General features: G+C 36.5%; 1 protein-coding gene across 2 annotated transcripts; it reads left to right on the top strand.

The window, feature by feature from the left end:
* Positions 1-1,107: 1,107 nt before the first annotated feature.
* cep120 (centrosomal protein 120) lies at positions 1,108-15,168 on the top strand. Of its 2 annotated transcripts, none has more exons than XM_060881274.1 (20): positions 1,108-1,290; positions 1,991-2,147; positions 2,271-2,385; positions 2,530-2,665; positions 3,554-3,696; positions 5,142-5,339; positions 5,449-5,667; positions 6,297-6,522; positions 6,639-6,831; positions 6,928-7,077; positions 7,245-7,427; positions 8,368-8,464; positions 8,588-8,740; positions 8,951-9,040; positions 9,155-9,247; positions 9,370-9,531; positions 11,699-11,821; positions 12,145-12,243; positions 14,294-14,439; positions 14,546-15,168. In XM_060881274.1, the coding sequence occupies exons 1-20, from the start codon at positions 1,242-1,244 to the stop codon at positions 14,745-14,747; spliced, it is 2,934 nt and encodes a 977-aa protein (XP_060737257.1). In that variant the 5' UTR covers positions 1,108-1,241; the 3' UTR covers positions 14,748-15,168. The 2 variants fall into 2 exon arrangements, with proteins under 2 accessions (XP_060737257.1, XP_060737258.1); XM_060881275.1 differs by having other exon boundaries at positions 14,518-14,656.
* The last annotated feature ends 5,904 nt before the right edge of the window (positions 15,169-21,072 follow it).

Genomic DNA, 21,072 nt, shown 5'->3' with positions numbered 1-21,072 from the left:
TGGACGGAGTGCCAACCCATCACAGGGCACACACACTCTCATTCACTCACGCAATCAGACACTACGGACAATTTTCCAGAGATGCCAATCAACCTACCATGCATGTCTTTGGACCGGGGGAGGAAACCGGAGTACCCGGAGGAAACCCCCGAGGCACGGGGAGAACATGCAAACTCCACACACACAAGGTGGAGGCGGGAATTGAACCCCGACCCTGGAGGTGTGAGGCGAACATGCTAACCACTAAGCCACCGTGCCCCCCTCATGTATCATTAAAATATATTAATTAATAATACATTGTTGTTATAAACTGCTAACTGTGGCAATCACCTCAGCATAGCTCACTTAGGTAGTAACATAATTGTTAAAAAAGATGCCAGTAAAAATTAATAGGAAAAAAAAAATCTGAATCAGAATCAGATTTATTGGTCAAGTGTGTTGACACACACAAGGAATTTGGTTCCAGCAGTTTGAGACTTTCAAAGGTACAGACATAAATAACACTATACTATACAAGAAAAATGCAGATGATGAGATACAATATAGACAGAATGAGTATAAAATATGGATATAGAATGAATAAAATATATAAAATATGAATATAGAATATGAATGATCAGTAATATACATAAAGCGTGGGAGTGCAAATAACAATATTGTGCAATATTATGCGTTTTGTGCAATATACAGCAGCAGTAGTGTGTAATATACAGATGATGTGATGACTGACAGTCCTGATAATGCAGTACTTATGATAAGAAGCAGTGAATATAATTATGGTGAGTTGTTGATCAGGGTGATTGCCTGGGGAAAGAAACTGTTCCTGTGTCTGGCAGTTTTAGTAAGCAGAGTTCTGTAGCGCCTGCCAGAAGGGAGGAGCTGAAAGAGGTTATGTCCAGGGTGCGAAGGGTCAGTAGTGAATTTCACTGCTAAAGTGTTTAGTTAACAGCTGTTTAGAGGATAACTAGTCTGCTTAAATTGACTGTGTGACTAGAGTATCCCCTCACAATCAAGCTACTAGCTAATCATATATTTTATTTTCTCTGACCAGCCCTGGTGTAATATACTACACGTACATCCTTTACAGCAGGGGGCGCTGTAACTCGACCTACAGGTTTCAGTGACGTTCAGTTTAAAACAAGTAGCGGGGGGTAAACAATGCTGTTGAACAGACGATATGAACATCCTTAAGAAATTGCCAATTCTGACATACTAAAATTTCTCATGAACATAGAAATGTCATGGCCTCGAAATCAGACCAACTTCTTATTGTTGTTTCTATTCTTGAAGGTATGTCTAACCTACATAGATAAGTTCTGTGTCGTAGATTAGTTAGCTTGTGAACTAGCCTGTTGTTGCTAACGACAAAAACACTTACAAGTTTGTAAATATGTGCTCTGTAAAAGCCGTCAGTCTCACAAGGATAATATATTTCGTTACGAAGTATATTTAAATCGTGACCTAAGCTCATCTAATGTGGTTGTGTATCTAAGTAAATCACTTAATTTACTATTCAGTTACATGACAGATTTAACGGCTGTTGTATCCAAGCAAAACAGATCCGTTAACAAACAAACACTGCGCCCCAAAACAGTTGTTTCAGCATATTGATGTCCTGTTAATGACAATTAATAGCTATTACAGTTAAATAACATTTGTAAATATATTGGTACCAGACGTATCTATTGTGCTTTCTATTGTTGTGGTGTTAAAGGCGTTGTTAATTTACAGACGCACGTCCTACCTTTAACTGTTATGCTTTGGCTGCTTGTAAAAAATAGTTGAGATATTGTAGTAAATCAAAGGCAATATCAAAAGTTAATTAGTTTACATTCATTTAAATCGACACGTTGCTGCTAAGAAAATAAAGACTGAAGTTTTAATAGTTTAGTTATAGATTGAAGCATTAATAGTTACTTGGGATATATAAACAGTAGGGGTATGATGTGTAATGCATTGAAGTGTTATACATCCCGTTTTGCTGAAACAGGTCGTCAGTTTCCCAAAAGACAGCAACAAACTTTAGTTGTACAAGCAAAGTTTGATGGAGAACAGTTAGAGACGGATCCTGTGGAGCATAAGGAACAGCCACAGTTCTGTACAGAGCTTGCATGGGAGCTTGATCGCAGAACACTTCACCAGCATAGGTTGGTTCTCTATGTTTCTTTATTTCTTTATTTATTTTTATTTTTTTGTCTTGTCATTTTTTTTTTATTTTTCATTTGCTTATTTTATTTGTTTAATGTATTGTTTAATTTCATGCTTTACAGACTCCAAAGGACACCCATCAAGTTACAGTGCTATGCAATTGACTCAAATAACTCTTCAAGAGAATGTGTTGGATATATTGTAATAGACCTCAGATCCGTTCAGGAGGTTAAGCAGGTGAGTTTGACTGGTAGTAAATTTAAACATTTGTTCATGAAATAATGTATCTTTTTTAATGATTTTTTTTATGCAATCACAAACACAAAAATAGCTTTTGATTCTTGCCCATGCTTTTTGTATCTGATTAAATTGTTTTTGCAGCCTCCTAAGTGGTATTCTTTGCTAAGTAGTAAGTACACGAAACTGAAGCCATCACTGTTGTTGAGCCTGGTCGTGGAGAATGACAACAAACAGGCAACTGATCAATTTAAGGCAAAGAAAGCACCACCAAGACCAGGTATAAATATATATATTTTAAAACATTACTCCTTATCTTAAGAGATCAAAATGAGTATGAAACACAGCTTTATGTGAGACATTGCATCACGTTGCAATATGCTGCCCTCTGTTTACAGTGGAATTGCAATATGTACATCATCGCTGTCGGGCGAAATCCTCCAAAACCATTATTTTTCAGGAAATTAAAAAAAAGAGCGTATTTTTTTGAGTTATAAAACATTGTATCGTTAAAGTTGTTACACTTAGTTGTTACACCAAAGTATTATACCTTGTATTGCTATCATACTGTTGTGTACCAACATTAACACAACATTTTCCCAAAGTCACGTTTTATCGGAGATACAAGCTTTATGCCTTGGAAGCAGGGCGATACGAGTTTATGCTGTCATTGATAAGAATGTTACGGACACAGACGTCACTGCTGCCAGCAGTGTTCAATAAATTCTGCGGTCACCTTGAGCCTTTTGACAAGAGACAAGGCTTCAGTAGTGTTTTGAAGACAGTTACCTCAGAAGACGTGTTGATTCGTTTGTTTGACTGTATATTTGTAATCACACCCTCTAGTGTCACCCATATGAGGATGGGCCCCCCTTTGAGTCTGGTTCCTCTCAAGGTTTCTTCCTTACCAATTTAAGGGAGTTTTTCCTTGCCACTGCTGCCTGAGTCACCTCAGACTTGCTCATTGGGGATAAATACATATACATACATACATACATACATACATACTGTGAACTATATATATCTTGAATCTATATATATCCCATAGAATTTCTCAGGTTTTGAAAAAGGCTGTTAATGATCCTTTAGCTATTACAAGATTTACCTTTATGTGCAACATTTTACAAATGCTACTTGCATAACCAGTAATTAACTCTGTGTTCTGCAGGTTCTCCAATAAAGCTTGAGTCAATGAAACTAGAGGCGATTCTAAATGAAGATGAAGGATATCATCAAATTGGACCAGCAGATCTTTGCAAAGATCTGTTTGTTCTGTCTGTAACTGTAGCCTTCGCAACCAGACTGGAACAGGTAAAAATAAATGTACAAGATTGAGGGTGCCATACTTCAGTCCCTAAAGGGAGGTGCCATAAGTGATGACTTATAATAAAGTTATTATAAACAAAATAGTAACACAGGACATTATTACCAGTAAATAATGTAAATACTGTCTTTTGTTACTATATGTTGCTGTTTTCAGTATCAGATTTATTGGCCAAGTGTGTTGACACTGCTGAAACCAAATTCCTTGTGTGTTTGTGACTCTCAAAAGTACAGACATAAATAACACTATACTATACAAACTATGCAAGAAAACAATGCAGACGATGAGATACAATATAGACAGTTTGAGTATAAAATATGAATATAGAATGAATAAAATATGAATATAGAATGTGAACAATCAGTTATGTACTTAGTGTGGGAATGCAAATAATAATATTGTGCAATATTATGCTTTTTGTACAATAGTATGTAATATACAGATGATGTGATGACTGAGTTCTGATAATGCAGTACTTATGATAAGAAGCAGTGAATATAATTATGGTGAGTTGTTGATCAGGGTGATTGCCTGAGACAATGTCCATTGTTAAAAGCACTATATAATTAAATTAAATTAAATTGAATTGAATAATGAATGGGATTTGTATCTATTACACATCAATTGATAATTGAATAGAATCATTGTAGTTTCAACAAATCAGGAAAATAATAAAGGGTGTAAAGGGTCTTTCAATAACCAAATAGAAATCAACCCATCAGCCAGTGTTAATTTTGACAGCAAAATTAAACTTTGTTTTAGTCCTTGTCTTTTGACTAAAATGGAGCTCTCAGACATAATTCTTAGAATTTTTATAAATACAGGGTCCTGAAGTTTTCACCTAGATGAATTGAGACATCTGTTAACCTGTAGTAAAATGGCATTGAGGTTTTACAGAGTAATACTGTACAGTATAATACAATACAGACAGTTTTCCACATGTTTTAGATACAGAATTCTGTATTCACCTGGCCCTTTTATTTATTATAAAAGAGCATTTGCAATAACAATAATAAACAATGAACTGATTTCCCTAAATAAGATTTCATAAAGTTTTTATTTAGTTATTGTCTCGTTAGATTTTGTCCAAAAAAATAAGGTTATTCACATTGCCAACATCAGTGTAATAATAAAGCTGGAAGTAGACAGTGGTGTGAGGTGTGAGTTAGCAGATTACAGTGATGCGTTATTGTTTTGGAGCTGGCCAGACAAATACCATATAAATGAATTTACTTTAATGAACCTCCTCTGGTGAAATTAATAAAGCTTAATAATGCTTATTGAACCAATATCAAAGGCTTTAGTAATTATTTGAGGTAGAGTGCTAAACTCTGCAGTGATATACTTCTACAATACTGCATATGTATTTGTTCTCATGATGTTCATGTATCTGTTTCTGTACAAAAGGATAAAAACCTGTTTTATGTTTTAGCTAATCTCCAGTTCAACAAAGCTGGGCAATGAAGGCTCAGATTTTTTCTTCTTCTACACACTGCTTGGCAATGATGTCACCAGCGAACCCTTCCAAAACCTCATCAATCCAAACTTTGAGCCAGAACGAGCCTCAGTTCGTATTCGCAGCAATGACAAGGTCTTGCGAGTGTTTTTCAGGCAACAACAGAACTTTCAGGTAATGCAGCTGACCTTATTTTTAGAATGATTTCTGTATTTATAAATGTAGCTATAACTATTTTATGTCAGTTTTACTTTTGATTATAAACACAGATCTCTATGCATAGATCCATCTCTGCTGCGGAAACCACTCTTTAGGCAGCACCGATGTCTCTCTTGCTGCACTCATGAAGAATAGTGTGGACCTGGTGAAGCAGGTAGCCACTATAGAGGGGGCATTTGTCTTGAAACCACCAAATCGCATCAAACAGAACCGACAGCCTGTCCCAGTGGATTTACAGCCAACAGTTGGGGTGGCCGTAACCTTGAGAAGAGAGGATGCTGAGGTATATAAAGGGCCTAAGTCGTTTTTCCAGTGGGAATTGAAAGCAGATTCATTAGATTATCAAAATGAGGTTTCGATAATGAGACATCAATCCTTATATTTTTCTGAGATTTACTCTCCAAACATTAGTTGCCTTTAATAAATTTCCTCTAATGATATTTGATTGACATGTGTTTATTAAATAAACATTAGACTGTGATACAACATCATTATGAAACTGTCAAGAAAATAGTTCAGGTAATTAAATTCAAACACATTTAAGGAATATTGCATGAGAACTGTTATACTGAATATCAGCTAGGCTGTGATTTAACTGCATTTATGGCCATACGAGTATTCAAGTGAAAAACATTCAAATGAAAAACAAATTTTCAAAAGAAACATTTTAAGGTTAAAAAAACATACAATCTCCTGGTTGTATGTTTTTTTATTGTTTGTTTGTTTTTTAACCTTTAAAATGTTTCTTTTGAAAATGTGTTTTTCATTTGAATTTTGTTGGTTAGTACAGTATATCAAAGAAAAAGATCTGAACTTATTTAGCTTGGTTTACCTCACATAACGGATTTATCAGGCTTTTGTATGTTCTCTATGCATCTTTTGATCATTTTTTTTTTTAAATCTTTTGATAAGCTGTTAGAGCTGCCTATTAAGGGTGGAGAGAGGCTTAAGACTCCAGTGAAAAAAAGCCCAGCAGTACATTCCTTTCCAGAGCCAACGCCATCTGAGCAAAGACCACGTAGCCTATCTCCTGTCCTGTCCCACAAATATCCATCACCGTCCCCTGAATATCAGCATTCAGAAAGTGAGGCTGAGAGCCTGGCTGATGATGCAAGGGAAGCTCAGCTAAAACAGCCAGGTGAGAATGTGGGCAAACTGGACAATTGACTGAAATAGTGTGAGCACTCAGAGAAATTAGGACATTTTATAGTACGGACAGAATTTAACATCAACGCTTTGTTTTTGCTGTGTCAGATTTACCTGTGCCTCCATCAGCTGTGTCTGAAAATGTGCTACCAGAGAGTGAACTAGAAAATCCTGGCACTTCCATTACTGTGTCTGCTCCAAAGATAGCCATTCCAGCCTCAGCACATCATTACTGCTTCTCCATAGACCTGTGTAGCATCAGAGATCTTAATGTGAGCTTCCCTGTGAACTGCACACTGAGGTAGTGTGTCTTGATTAACACATTGTGTTACGTGTTCGCTTTGTCAGCAGTGGGTGATTAAATTGATAGTAAAATTCAGGTCACATTTAAACCTAGGTATGCCTACCAGTTTTTTGGGAGTGCAGCCCCAATAATGACGAATCCTGCAGTGGAGATTAAGAAGAACACAGAGGTTTTCCTGCCTCAGTCATACTGTGCCTTTGATTTTGCTGCACTGCCCAGTCAATTACAGGATACCTTTCAGAGGTGACTTTAAAATTCACATTATATTTTTCATTATACATGTAATACTGAATGTGAGGAAAACAGATTGTTAACATGGAAGTCATTTATTCACTGTCATGCCAAATACAATGCTTGGCACTGACACAGTGAAGTTTGATCTTATAATAAGCAAACACTGGTTCTTCCAGGGTTCCCCTTGTGGTTGAAATGTGGCAGCGAGACCCTGCTGCTAGAGATGTCCTACTTGGCATGGCCAGTATTCAGCTTTCCCACCTCCTTTCTTCTGAGAAGACCCGCTTCCTTGGCCAGTCTGGCCAGTACCACTGGAGACAGACTCACTCCGAGAAGCTACCTGTTATCAAAACAACAGGGTCTGTATAGTATTTAGGTTTCTGCTATTAATGGTCCTCATATATGTTTTTATGTAACAAGGCATTTTTTTGTATTAACATAAATATACCTCTAGATGGCAGCCATGCAGCACTGAAAATAATAACTGTTACGTGAAATTAAAAGTGGTTAGTGTCCTCTCGGTTTATTTTGCTTGTAATTACATGCTTGTTAGCATCGCCGAGCCACACAATACATATATGTTAAATAATTGCCAGTTTTAATGTGCTGCTTTGAATGTGAGGGTGTTCATCCACATAAAAGTTGAAAGCATTATAGATAGCAGTTTCAAATATTTAAAGGGTTCCTTATATCTTATTTAATTACCATTTTTACTAAATGTAATTCTATTTTGTGGATCAAGCTGTGTTAACCAAAACTGCATGAAATATCACCAAAGGAAAGATGTTGACACTAATCAGTTCACATTATTCTTCTCACATTCAGAATATTATATTAATAATAATATAAATAATATGGTCTTCTTTTAATTATTTGTATTTCTTTTTCTTTTCTTTTTTGAGAAATATGACCTTTTGTAAAAATCTATTTAAAAAAGTAAGGAATAATGTATGATGTCATGTAGTTTTAGGCTTACACCCCGGTGGCATGACATGAACTAAGACGGCACAGCCCATAGTTAGTATGCTTAAGCTACCATGATCTTGAACCTTATGATCTTTATATTTACATGTAACATTATGGAAGGTCCTCTAGACAAGTCTCCTGCAATCTTTACTTTACCTATTAGTGCTCTACAAAATCATACAGTCAGAAATCTTTATATATGGTATTTCTTGTAGTATTACTTTTTAATAATTAGGAATAATTACTTCCTCAAACAAGAAATTCACATTTCTTAATATTTCCCACAGACCTTATATTTAATAATCGTCTATCGTCTTTATTCTATTGATATAGATCAAATGAAAGGGTGGCTGAACTTAGCTATGTGACAGTTCTGGAGGATATGGGTTTAGTGAAAGCCCAGGATGTCCTCTTATCTGAATCTTCACAGGTAAAACTTAATTAAGATTTATGACCGAAATGTATGACTTTTTTCCCAGGCATTACTGATTTGTAGTAAATACTTCACGATTGGCTTATGTTTTCAAATATTGACACTTTTTTCATTTGACAGAGTATTAATCAGGTGTACAATAAGCCAGCAGCTCCAGCTAGGCCTTACAGTGGGGGTGAGGTAGGGACTAAGCCTCGGGAGACTCGGGAGTACAGGGCAGCACTGGAGCTTGAGATGTGGAAGGAGATGCAAGAAGATCTATTTGAAAACCAGGTTACCTCACTTTTTTTTAATTAAAAAAGGCTTTGCTCATTTTAAACTATCTATCTATCTATCTATCTATCTATATATATATATATATATATTTTTATTTATTTATTTATTTTTTTTTTTATTTAAAAAAATGTGTGCACTAATATAACACTTCTCGCATTTGAGTGCATTATAGCATTTTACTTAAGTTGGCAGTTTTGATATCTATAGCTAAAGCAGAAAGAACTGAGCCATATGCAGGCCCTGGCAGAGGAGTGGAGGAAAAGAGATCGGGAACGAGAAGCACTCATTAAAAAGAAGGTACTTTGGCTGCACTTGATTTAGGTTTTTTTTTTTTAAAACATGACATTGCCAAGTTTTGAACAGTTTGATGGAAGTTGGCAAAATTAGGCTTATTTCTCTCTCATTTTTAAGGAGATGGAGTACAATCTGTTGGAAGAACAGCTCCAGAAGACTCTAGCTGATCTTGAAAAAAGAGAGAAGTCTCTTGCTCATGCAGAGATGGAGGTTAGTATATTTTCATTTGTATAAATATTACTATCTTATGATGGATGTAGATTAGTGATTGTTCATTGCTAAGAATTTTATTTAAAGATCCTGTGTATGTATTTGCACACGTGTGTTATTAGACACAGAGGCTGCAGCGGGAAATGCGTGTGGAACATGAGTTCAGCATGCGAGAGCTGCAGGACAGCACCAGGCGTTTACGCGAAGACTGTGCTCACCAGGTGGAGCTGGAGAGATCAAAGGTCAGGCAGCTTGAGGAGGACCTTACAAGGCATCAACAGCAGGTAGGCGTGACGGACTTTGTGCAGCAAGTTCAATTTCTGCTCTAATAAAGGGAGCAGCGCAGGAGAAAGTGCTGACCTAAAGGTCAGTAGGGTGTAAGATCACCCCTCCTCCTTTCCCTGCAGACCGATTTAAGAAAAGTATTACTGAGGCCTGGTTTGACCCCAAAAAGCTACATGATGTGGCTGCTAGTTCCTAATATGTATTGTTGTTCACATCAAAGCTTAGTTTTTAATTTAGCTTGTCATTACCTGCATACTGAATATAATGATGTCTAATGTACTAGTTGTTTTGTATAAATATTATAGAATTAAGAAAAATTCATATAAGTAGAATTAAAATCCCCGGCAAAACTTAGAGGAGGTGCAACTAGCTGCTTTTTTGTTATTTTCATCTCAATGGGAAACTAAAACATTTCACCCTGTAAATAAAAAATGCAAAAGCAAATGAAAAATTAATCCGTAGAAATGGGAGTCAACTCAACGAAATTTGGTTAGTATATAGAAAAGCCAAACAAATCCAACACTAACATATAAACAATATAGAATGTTGTTTTTCAATATTGAAGTCTATGCCTTTATGCATAGAATTCAGGCAACAAAGTATTAATTGTGATTCTGTTTTTTTTTTTTTTTTGTTTTTGTTTTTTAATGACACCGTTGTTTTTTTTCTCAACATTGAGAGATTCATTTTTTCATGTGTTTTCACCTTCATGTTTTCATGTGCTTGATCTGGAATAAAATATATTAGTTAAAATAAGTACATTTGTTTGATGTGTTTTATGTAACACAAATTTTAAAAAAAGATTTTGCCTGTAAACTCAATCAACCAGCAAGCCACATACTTTAAATAGCGTTTCTACTGGAGATCCCCAAAAGTTATGTACTGCTACTTTAAAATATTAACAACAGGAACTTTTGAGGAGATCTAGTGCTTTACTGGCAGACAGACTCCTGGCAGCACTGGGCAGACTTTGGCTTTCTATTTTAATAATCATGAATGTTACATGCAGTATTTACTTGAGCACATTTCATCATTGATCTAATTAATCATCTGACCAAGTGCAAAGTATGTTTTAAAACTTCCAAATTTGTGCCAGACAATGTTTCTGTTTTGTTTCATTTTCCTCTTATGACCGTATTTCTCAGAGCTTTTTTTAACACACAAATGCTTCATGTCAACCAGACTTGCGTCATGCTTTGCACAGACAGCCCACCTACTGAAATAGTTCAGTCTGCCGTCTCATTTCTTTCCCCCAAAACATCTGGACTGGCCCTGGATCTAACAAATCAACCAAAGTAGGTTTCTGACATGCGAAAGGGAGACGGGCCTTTGTGATGAGAGATCCTCAGCTTTGGTTGCCACAAGACTCTATATCTTGTCTTCCCTCCCGTGTCAGGAATGTGTAAACATACATTTGTCCTGTGTCAGCACATGCTAACCAGTTTATCAGGCCAGAATTCTCCACTGCCTTTTCTGCTGGACACTCCTCGCCTCGTCTCTGACTATTGTGAGTGTGTGTGTGAGTGTGTGTGTGTGTGTGGGGGGGAGATCTGGTTTATATCAGAAAGGGAAGACTCCAATGGGAAAAGCTCATTGGGATTTAGTTACACTGGATGCCGTCTAACACCATTGATGTCTTGCACCTCTCGAGTGTGTTTTGGGGCAGTACATCATTAACTAGTAGGCTTTTGTTTGGCGAGAGTGGTGTTCGGCTATAAATAAGCAGTGGATCTACTATGCACACGTGAAAATTTTTATGAGCATCCTTACAATATTAGTGATTAAATTACACATGCAAAAAATTCTCACCTCTGGCTTTATTGTTTGTAAAGTAATGTTCAATAGCTGAGCAATACTTAGTGCCAGTGTGATGATCCATTGATTAGCTTATTTTCCACCTGAGTAAAATGTGCTTGAGGCTGTTTTTTTTTTTTTTTTTTCACCTTATATTTCCATTAGTAAAATTTGTACTATTTTCCAGATAATGTAAGTCAATGTTTGGAATGTGTTTGAATAAAATTGAGTGTAAACATTTGGGATAAATAAATGACGTATTTGCAAGGCACATACCTATACATACCATCTTTTATATGGATCTTTAAAATAACAATTCCTCTTTTGTTTTGCTTTTTCATGTTCAGTGTGTGTTTTTGTTTCCATCAAAAGGTAATAGATGCTGAAAAGAAGTACAAACTCCTAGAAAAAGAATTTCAGCATTATCGTGACCAACAGAACACTCGACCTGAGATCCATTTACAGTCAGAGATTAACTTGCTGCGATTAGAGAAGGTTAGTAAATGATGAAAACAGAAATATTAAGTAGAATTTGCTTTTAAACCTTTAGCTAATTAAATATTCTGTAGTACAAATGTACAAAACCATTGCACATCTTCATTTGAAAACAATGCAAATATATAACAATATATAAACTTAATATTATTTAAACAATATTTATATAAACCGGTATTTATTGGTTATTTTATATTATGGTTCTCTAGGTGCATTAGAGATAAAACTTCTGTGGTAAAAATGTTTGATTATGAAAATGTAATAGCATTTTTGAATTACTGGGAGCAACTTTTTAAAATTTTGGTGGTTTTGTCAATCGAAAGGCTGAACTGGAGCGGAAATTAGAATCGACAACAAAATCTAAACTGCATTACAAGCAACAGTGGGGTCGCGCTCTAAAAGAACTGGCGAGATTTAAGCAGGTAAGCCGTTTTAAAATGCTCTTAAACTCCATGGAGTTGAAAATTGAAAATACATTTAGGTCTGAAATAGCCAGAATCTCGTGTAAAGAGGGAACAATACACTATGTTGTATGTTGCAATGCTATTTTTTTGAGCATAGTTTATAGTATTGGTCTTGTACCCACATATTTTCCAGCTTATATGCAAAATGTCCCAATAGTAGACTGATTATTGTAACAAACATACACAATTTGTAAACAGTGTATTGTATTTACTGTTTGTCCTTCATGTATAACCATACATCATAAGCAAAGGAAAGTGAGGTATGTGGTATCTCACATGAGTAACTGAGCATGGTAAGCAAATACAGCTCAAGACAAACATGCTTTTTCTTGGTGCATTTCCTGCCAGAAGTAAATTATAATTTTCCAGGGTTGAAGAAAACTTCTACATGGTGTACTGAGGAACAGTAAGGCTGCCTGTAGCTTGTGGTGTTTGCTTTGAAACATTGAACTCCTTCTCAAGTGAACCCTCTAAAGACTAATACCAATGTAAACAGAGGAGACACAAAGAGCTTATCAGGTCTTACTAATAACTGTTAAAGACAGAGTCCAGCTGGAAAGTCTGAGTTGTCTTTTCCCCCAGCCTCTTTTTCTTTTTTCTCTTTAAGTGCCAGATATATGTTAAGAAAACATTGGTTGATTTATAATGCACAATGGGGTCTATCACCTAATATGAAAGAGAGCAATAAATCACATCTGTATTATGCAAAGCATTAGCCTGCATAGTAACCATTTCAACATCGAGTTCACTTGTTGAAAGATCAATATACGAAGATCTCAGAATTCACATATAATATATATCTTATTATATTATTATATGACAGGACACTTTGGCCCAAGTCTGGAAGCTCACTGACTTTTAATATAGCGAACAAATGGCATTTCATTAGATACTTATTTCTTATTGAAACGATGCCTATCTTTGTTATCCTAAATGCACATTTATCACATACTCAGGGAATAACATTTGTCTTTAACTGCTAACATGACAGGCCCTGACTTTAAAGAAACAATTACTTTAGCATTTAGTTTGCCAATTTGAAGAGCTGGGAAAACTTAAGCTATGAAATCCCCCAGGTGCTTGTCCTGTTCTTGTCAGCTCAGTCTTCAGCAGAAAACTGCAATTGAGCTGTAAACTGGAAGCTTTCTCCACTCAGAGTCCTCTGTCTGACCCTCTCTGGAGGAAAGCCACAGGTCATTCATTGGTCACTCAGTTGATTTTTTTCCCTCCTTTGTCACCTCCAGGTCAACTAAAAATATGTTTGTGTACACAATTTGTCATGGTCCTATAATGGTTAGTTAGGCCATCCTGCTGCCACACACCTTTTTACTGTCAGTTTATTCCTCTGGAAATATTTAGTACAGCCATCAACCACAGGTAGCAAAGGAAACACTTCAGCCCTTGGGACCTTAAGAAAATCTGCAGGATAATTGTTTCAGTGTTTTTCTTCTCCATTTACTTGGCTTTAAATGCTATGGCTATGTCTTGTTGGGTTTGTTTTTCTTGCAATTTAGGCTCTTGCAAAAGTATTATTGGTTTCTAATGCTCCATGAAAAGAGAAAATTAAATTAGATTATACATAAACATATCCGTTCAGTGATAAAATTAAACCAAGTCATTAAGCCAGCTATGGACTAGCTCGTAAAAGTTTCACACAGGCTTTCTTCTGTCAACAAATGGTCCAAAATATTGATGTGTGGTTTCTTAATGGTAAGGTATGATCACTTTTAACCAGATCACCAGTTACCTCTTAATGTGCCACTTCTGAAGGTCAAATTCAATTAAATGACCATTATAATTGGTAGTTTAATCCTTTCTCAGTTATAGAATAATGTAATGTGGCACTAAGATACTGTAGGTAGAGCTGTCTAGATGGACTTTGAGTCCCCAAGGGGTATTTAGCAATAGATTCTTTCCTATTTTTCATTTATTTTTCTCTACATGTATCCCTGTGTAAGATGTGTTGAATCTCACTCTTTTACTCGTCCTGGGTTTTTATTCTTTCCAGAGAGAACAAGAGAATGCCATGATACGGCTGAAAAAGCAGCAGCAAGAACTGGAGCACATGAGGATACGGTATCTGGCAGCTGAGGAGAAGGAAGCTGTCAAGAACGAGAAACACGAGCTTCAGGACATCCGCAATGAGCTGAACAGGTAAATGCTACCAAAAAAAAATCCCCCCCTAAAAAAAGCTATAGTTTGCCAGAGCTATATTTTATCCATTTATTCTAGAAATTAATTTCCTGTCGATCATGACCAGGCTAAAGCAGCAGGATGAGAAGAGAACGTGGAAGGAGCCAACCAGCATGTCTCTGAATGAGAGTGCTGATGAGCACCTGAGTCGCCTTTTGGAGGAGAGAGACACACTGCTTCGTACGGGTGTGTACACGCACGAGGACCGCATCATTGCTGAACTCAATAGGCAGATACAAGAGGCCATGGCCAACAGAGTTCCAACCTGAATTAAATTCTGGAACACAATAAAGTAAGAAACTGCTAAGTGTAGAGTAAATTGCCACATTCCAAATGATGATGCATCTAAAGAATATTTTCTTTTTTATTGTCATTTTTTCTACATCTACAAAACGTGTGTGTGTGTGAGAGAGATAATGAGACTGAAACCCAAACTTATGCCATTGGTCATGGGCAATATGATTTTGGTCATCGGATTCCTTAATTGATGATTCTTGTGGCTTTGGTGAATGAGGGATTTCACCAGGTGGCACTATCTCTCAAGAAATACACGTTCTTTTAAATATTCCTGAATTTCTTTGAGGTTGTGTGTGTCTATTTATTATTGTAGGGTTTGGCCCAAAGTGGTATGCGTGCTGTTACTTTTGCTTTTCTATTTACATTACATTACATATGTCTTTGCCTAATAAATTATTTCTACTGTGATTTTTGCCTAGTAGTATAAGTATTAATCCAGTCTTTTACAGCATGTATAGTCAAGGCCAATTGAATTGAATTTATACCCAGGTTTTTAATTATTGTGCTAATTTGCCTGTAATTAAGTGGTACTTGTTTGGAGTATATTCCACATATAAGTGTAATGATACACAAGTTAAATGTAACTATTTAATTTAATTATTTAGCATTTTCTAATTGTTAATATGATGAAGCTTAGATTATTTTCTTTAACATTTACAGAAGTTGTTTCCAGGGTCACTGTTTTAATAAGAGGGAAGGCTGTATAATTGCTTAAAGTTTTTGCCATGGTAAAGTCTCTAGGACAGGTAACTGCTTTTGTGGTTTCTCTGTAACATGGCTAACAAGGCTGCAATTTTATGTATTATAACTTTAAAACAATAAAAAAAAGCGGCTGGTGAGGAAATGACTGTATATAGCTTCTATAACTTGATAGCAGGAACTAAAGTGTTATGCATCATCAAGTCTAACTATAAATCAGTAAAATGTACAAAAGGCCATTTCATAAATAAATAGTTATGTTTGTGTTACCACAAAATTGGAAGCAAACAATTGTCTAGAATGTCTTTGTAAGCTGTAACATTACAATTTCTATTTACTGGATTTAAAGACAATGCTTCTTGTGCATAAAGAGATGTACAGTGCCCTGACCACTAACATCAGTGTCTGACCTGACTACGGCACTTGTGGCTGAACAGCTGATTTCCCGCAGTCTCAACCCAAAATCTATTGGAAAGATTTTCTGGAAGAGTGGAGGTTATTATAACAGCAAAGGGTCTTCTTAGTCTCCCTACATAAATCTGCAGTGGGCTCTTCAGAAATCACATACAGGGGTGATTGTTAGCTAGACACAAACCTTTGCCCATATAGTGTCAAATTATGGCCAGTGCATGTTTTTCAAGCTAAATATGGTGATATATTTGCCCTTTATTTTTAGCCCTTAAAAAAATACTAGATGCATTCTTTCAAAGCTACCTCATTGTTTGAAGACTGATCCTGCTCTTGAAGACAAATTGTAACTTCCAGCTTTAGATAAAGGCAGTGAAATAGCAGCACAGTGTCAATTGACAAGGTAAGTAACAGAATACAAGCGGAAACTTGTATCATACATAATCTCATTCTCAAGCAGCTCGCATTTGCACAGTAGGTTTCTAACTAACTGACCTGAGTTCTAAGACTTGTCTGTTTGCAGCCATGTGCAGAAGTGGAACTCAATACACTTTATCTGGCTGTGAGGAGCATCACTCGACAATCCTGCAGCGTGAAGCTGTTTGTGCAGATAGTGTCCTTTAACTTGTTTTGGGCACTTACAAGGACAGTCCATCAGCGACAACCTACACGGCTGATAGAGACACAGCCCTATCTACACATGTAGAGAGCCTTAACTGTAGGATTAATGCATGTCTAACATAGTAACCAGCTTCATACCCCTTAGAAAGCCATAGTGCTGAGCGTTGATCTCAGTTCCTCAGCTTGCACACATTCCTTTTCCCAGCTTAAATGAAATTAATAACAACATTATCTGTGATTGACCTGTATCATTTATATAAAATATTGTCAACATTCAGAGTATTTTCCAGGGTTCATTTTTACTGGCTAATAGCAAATGAAATATGATCACCAGCACTGAAAGTGTTATCAGCTGCTTTAGCTAGACAAAGAAATGCATTTGAACATATTTTCAGAATTACAACTTTGCAATATGGACAGATTGTTGACATGGACTGATTTAATAGCAGTCAAGCAGATGTTGGTGAACATGTGAAATGTTCGAGGCACAACACATGATCAAAAGCATATGACATTGAAAATCTCAAGGTGATTATTAACTTTTTATTGGTTTCAATCTTCAGGCTCACTACTGTACATGGTCTACTGAACACTTGCGCAATTGGTTCCAGGATATTTAGAATCTAAGTGAGTTTCAGAAGACAAGGTGGTCCTCATTGGCACACTGAAGTGATAAATATGAAATGTACTGAACAATCTGATCAAACACAGTCAAAATGAGAACAAGCATTTTTCAAACTTTTACAAAGCGGTGCATGGTTCCAATTAGAATTTCATTTTTTTACAAAAAGATTGAGCTTTATCACTAATTGTTTCTGAAAATGTGACCTTTGTCTGTTTAGCATTGTCAACAGCAGGAAATTCCACAGAAAGTGGACCACTCACGTTGAAAGACTAATGCTTCATGTATGTTTTCAAAATTCCTATTTTCTTCTGATTTCTTTTTTTTTTTTTTTGTGGAGCCTTTGGGCAATACTGCTTTTCACAAGTCCAAGTTCCCACAGCAAAGTTCTATGATTGATGGTTGAAATTTTTAACTATTTGTGTTGTAAATGGCTAATACTCCTTTGGGAAAATTTTCCTGGGTCTCAAAACTGTAGTGATTACTAAGGAAGAGAATTGGATGAATTTTTCCTGCAATCAAAAATAAGAATTAGTAAATCAGGGTCTCAAGAGCTCAGATGTGTGTTTGTTCACATCTGGCTTGTCCAGCTAAAGATAAATATGCAGCAATATGCATGTTAGCATAATACAGTATAATGGAATGTTCCCATGAACATAACGGAGTATTGCATATGTCAACTATACAAAATGTCATTCTTAGTTCTCAAAAACAAACTATTACGGCCTTGCTCTACAGCATGAGCCTTGTTTAGAAGTGTTATGAAAATACCATGAAAACGTATCTGTAATTGGCGGAGAACATATATCTAAACATTTTATACTCGGATGTCTGAAGGCTACATTGAAATAAACGGTGGGATACCGTATTAAGATACATAGCCATCTCATTTGTAAGTGATTAATATCATGCAAGCCAAACTAAACAAGACTGTGCCCCAAAAAGTAAGAAATAATGTTTATTCAACGGTCTCCAGTCATTTTCATGTTTTAGCTGATTGTCAGTGATAAATGACAAGCAATTGTTTTACACTTTCTTGTATTTCAAGTACTGATGTAGCCTAACAGATTAAATGGTTTGGAAATCATTCAGTGTATTATGAATAAGACCAATAAATTCTCTAATGCCAGTAATACAACCTTCATTGCAAAAAGGCTGCTGTTTTCATTTATTTTGTACAAACTAGGTAGTGTTTGGGTGAGGGGGCTCGAAGAACTTCACTTGAAAGGTGTGCATTGGCAAGATGTAATAAATCAGAGCTAAAGCCAGTGAGCAGCGCTGAGTTCATGGTCAGAAGGCCAAATCCATAACCCCGCGACAGTTGCCTGAACCGCAGAAACAGAGGCGCACTGGGACATGACCTTTCACACAGGCACCACAGGGGCCAGAGCCAGAGTGCTAACCTCAGACACTACACTCATACATCGCCAACAAGCAAAGATGGATTTTATGCTTTGTATAAGAAAGAAAATGTACACAAGCCTGAATGTGTATTGTTTCTCAATGTAGCTAACACGAAAGCAACAGTAAACAATAGAGAAACTGGAAACAGTATACACCAGGTGAGTAGCACCCTACATATATGATTTACTCATTTAAGTTTTATTAAATTGTGATTTTTTTTTTTTTTTTTTTTTTTTTTACCTTTGCTGGTATGCTCTCACATTTACAAAGCAAAAGTGCCTTTGTTCCTAATAAAAATGAATTTTTTTTTTACAAATTGGCTTCTGGCTTTATCAACTTTATCACTTTATTCACAAGACAATCTGTTTTAGTTGTTTCATATTGTTTATTTAAAAAAGGCAAAATCATGCAAACAAGAATCAGATGTTGACAAGACTGAGCTCATCACACTTTCCAGAACTTAATGTATTCTGATGATTATCATACACGATTGAACATAAAATCTTTAGACATTTACAAAAAGGTACAGTACCTATACTGATTGAGTTACTTTTGTTCCGAGGTAAATCACTGTGATGCTTTTAAAATCTTGTTAAATATTCTGACCATTGTACCAATATTGTACTAATATTGATGTTGTTTTTGTTAGAAAATCTCAAAATGAGGATATCCATAGGGGGGCAAGGTGGCTTAATGGTTAGCACGTTCGCCTCACACCTCCAGCTTTGGGGGTTCGATTCCCGCCTCCGGCTTGTGTGTGTGGAGTTTACATGTTCTCCCCGTGCCTCGGGGCTTTCCTCCGGGTACTCCGGTTTCCTCCCCCGGTCCAAAGACATGCATGGTAGGTTGATTGGCATCTCTGGAAAATTGTCCGTAGTGTGTGAATGCGTGAGTGAATGAGAGTGTGTGTGTGCCCTGCGATGGGTTGGCACTCTGTCCAGTGTGTATCCTGCCTTGATGCCTGATGACGCCTGAGATAGGCACAGGCTCCCCGTGACCCGAGGTAGTTCGGATAAGCGGTAGAAAATGAGTGAGTGAGTGATGAGGATATCCATAACATTAAAACCACCAAAGTGGATAACACTGAGCTCTGTACAGTGTTTGTGGGATATATTAGGCAGCAAGTGAACAGTCAGTTTTCAAAGCTGATGTGTTGAAAGAAAGAAAAAATGTGGAAGTATAAGGATTTGAGCATCTTAGCAAGATCCAAATTGGGATTGTGAGTGGTGATTAGTTCAGAGCACAGTGGGTTGTTCCTAAAATGCAGTGGTTAGTACCAAAAGTGGCCCTGGGAAGGGCAGCCAAGGCTCACTGATGCACATGGGAGCAAAGGCTAGGCTGTCTGCTCTCATCCCACGGAAGAGCTACTGTAGCACAAATTGAGGAAAAGGTTAATGCTACGATAGAAAGATGCGAGAGCACACAGTGTATCATAAATTGCATAGCTGCATTGCTACAGAATGGTCAAAGTGCCAATGGTGACCCCAGTCCACCCCTGAAAGTACATACATTGGGCATGTGTGCATCAGACCTAGACCATGGAGCAATCAAAGAAGGTAGCTGTTTTCTGTTACCTGTGGATAGCAGAGTGCATGTGTTGCTTACATGGGGAAGGGATGGAACCTAGCAAGCTGGTAAAGACCTTGTGATGCTCTGGACTGGTGTTCAGCTGGGGAACCTTATATCCTGGTGTTCATGTTGATATTTATTTTACACCGACCACCTATTTAAAAACTGTTGCAGACCAAATACACCCCTTCATGGCCACAGTATTCCCTAATTTCAGTGGCTTCTTTCAACAGGATAATGCTGACTGCCACTCTTCAAAATTGTTCAGGAATGGTTTGCAGAACATGACAAGGAAATCAAGGTGCTGACATGGATTCCACATTGTCCAGATCTCATGCTGATTAAGCATCTGGGGGATGTGCTTACAAACAAAGCCCAACCTGCTGCTAACATCTTGGTGCCAGATACCACAGCTCACCTACTGTGGTCTTATGGAGTGTGTGTCTTGACGGTCCAGCTGATTTAGCAGCACCTACACGGTATTAGGTAGATGGTTTTAATATTATGGATGTGTGTGTGAGTATATATATATATATATATATATAGATATATATAGATATATATATATATAGAGATATATATATATATATATAGAGATAGATAGATAGATAGATAGATAGATAGATAGATAGATAGATAGATAGATAGATAGACAGACCAAAACTGTAATGTTGTTTCTTTGTAATGGGGAAATTTTTAAATATTCTTTTTTTGCAAAATGCAACATTCAGTATCCCCATTCCCCATATAAAATGAGTATATCCATAAAAGCATTGAAGGGCACCATAGATACAATTCTATATATTGCTTTAAAACTCTTCTTCATTTCATATTTGGTAACAATTTTTTTTATTTAATTTATTTCACGAAGAACATTTCCATCCCACTCATATTTAAATATTCTCCATCATTGCATTTAGAATCATTATTCAAATGAAATATTAAATAATACCAGTCAAAAGTGCCGAAGAGCA

Source organism: Tachysurus vachellii, chromosome 11, assembly GCF_030014155.1.
Source record: "Tachysurus vachellii isolate PV-2020 chromosome 11, HZAU_Pvac_v1, whole genome shotgun sequence".
Taxonomy (NCBI): domain Eukaryota; kingdom Metazoa; phylum Chordata; class Actinopteri; order Siluriformes; family Bagridae; genus Tachysurus; species Tachysurus vachellii.
Note: the sequence above shows the minus strand (reverse complement) of the source record. Positions and strands in the feature narration are given on the sequence as shown.

What these genes read in the sequence shown, in the direction of transcription:
- cep120 (XM_060881274.1), top strand. Translation starts at nt 1,242, where the DNA reads ATGGCCTCGAAATCAGACCAACTTCTTATTGTTGTTTCTATTCTTGAA. An exon ending in TTACAGGATACCTTTCAGAG is followed by an intron (nt 7,078 to 7,244) that starts GTGACTTTAAAA and finishes TGGTTCTTCCAG; the next exon opens with GGTTCCCCTTGTGGTTGAAA. An exon ending in AACTGGCGAGATTTAAGCAG is followed by an intron (nt 12,244 to 14,293) that starts GTAAGCCGTTTT and finishes TATTCTTTCCAG; the next exon opens with AGAGAACAAGAGAATGCCAT.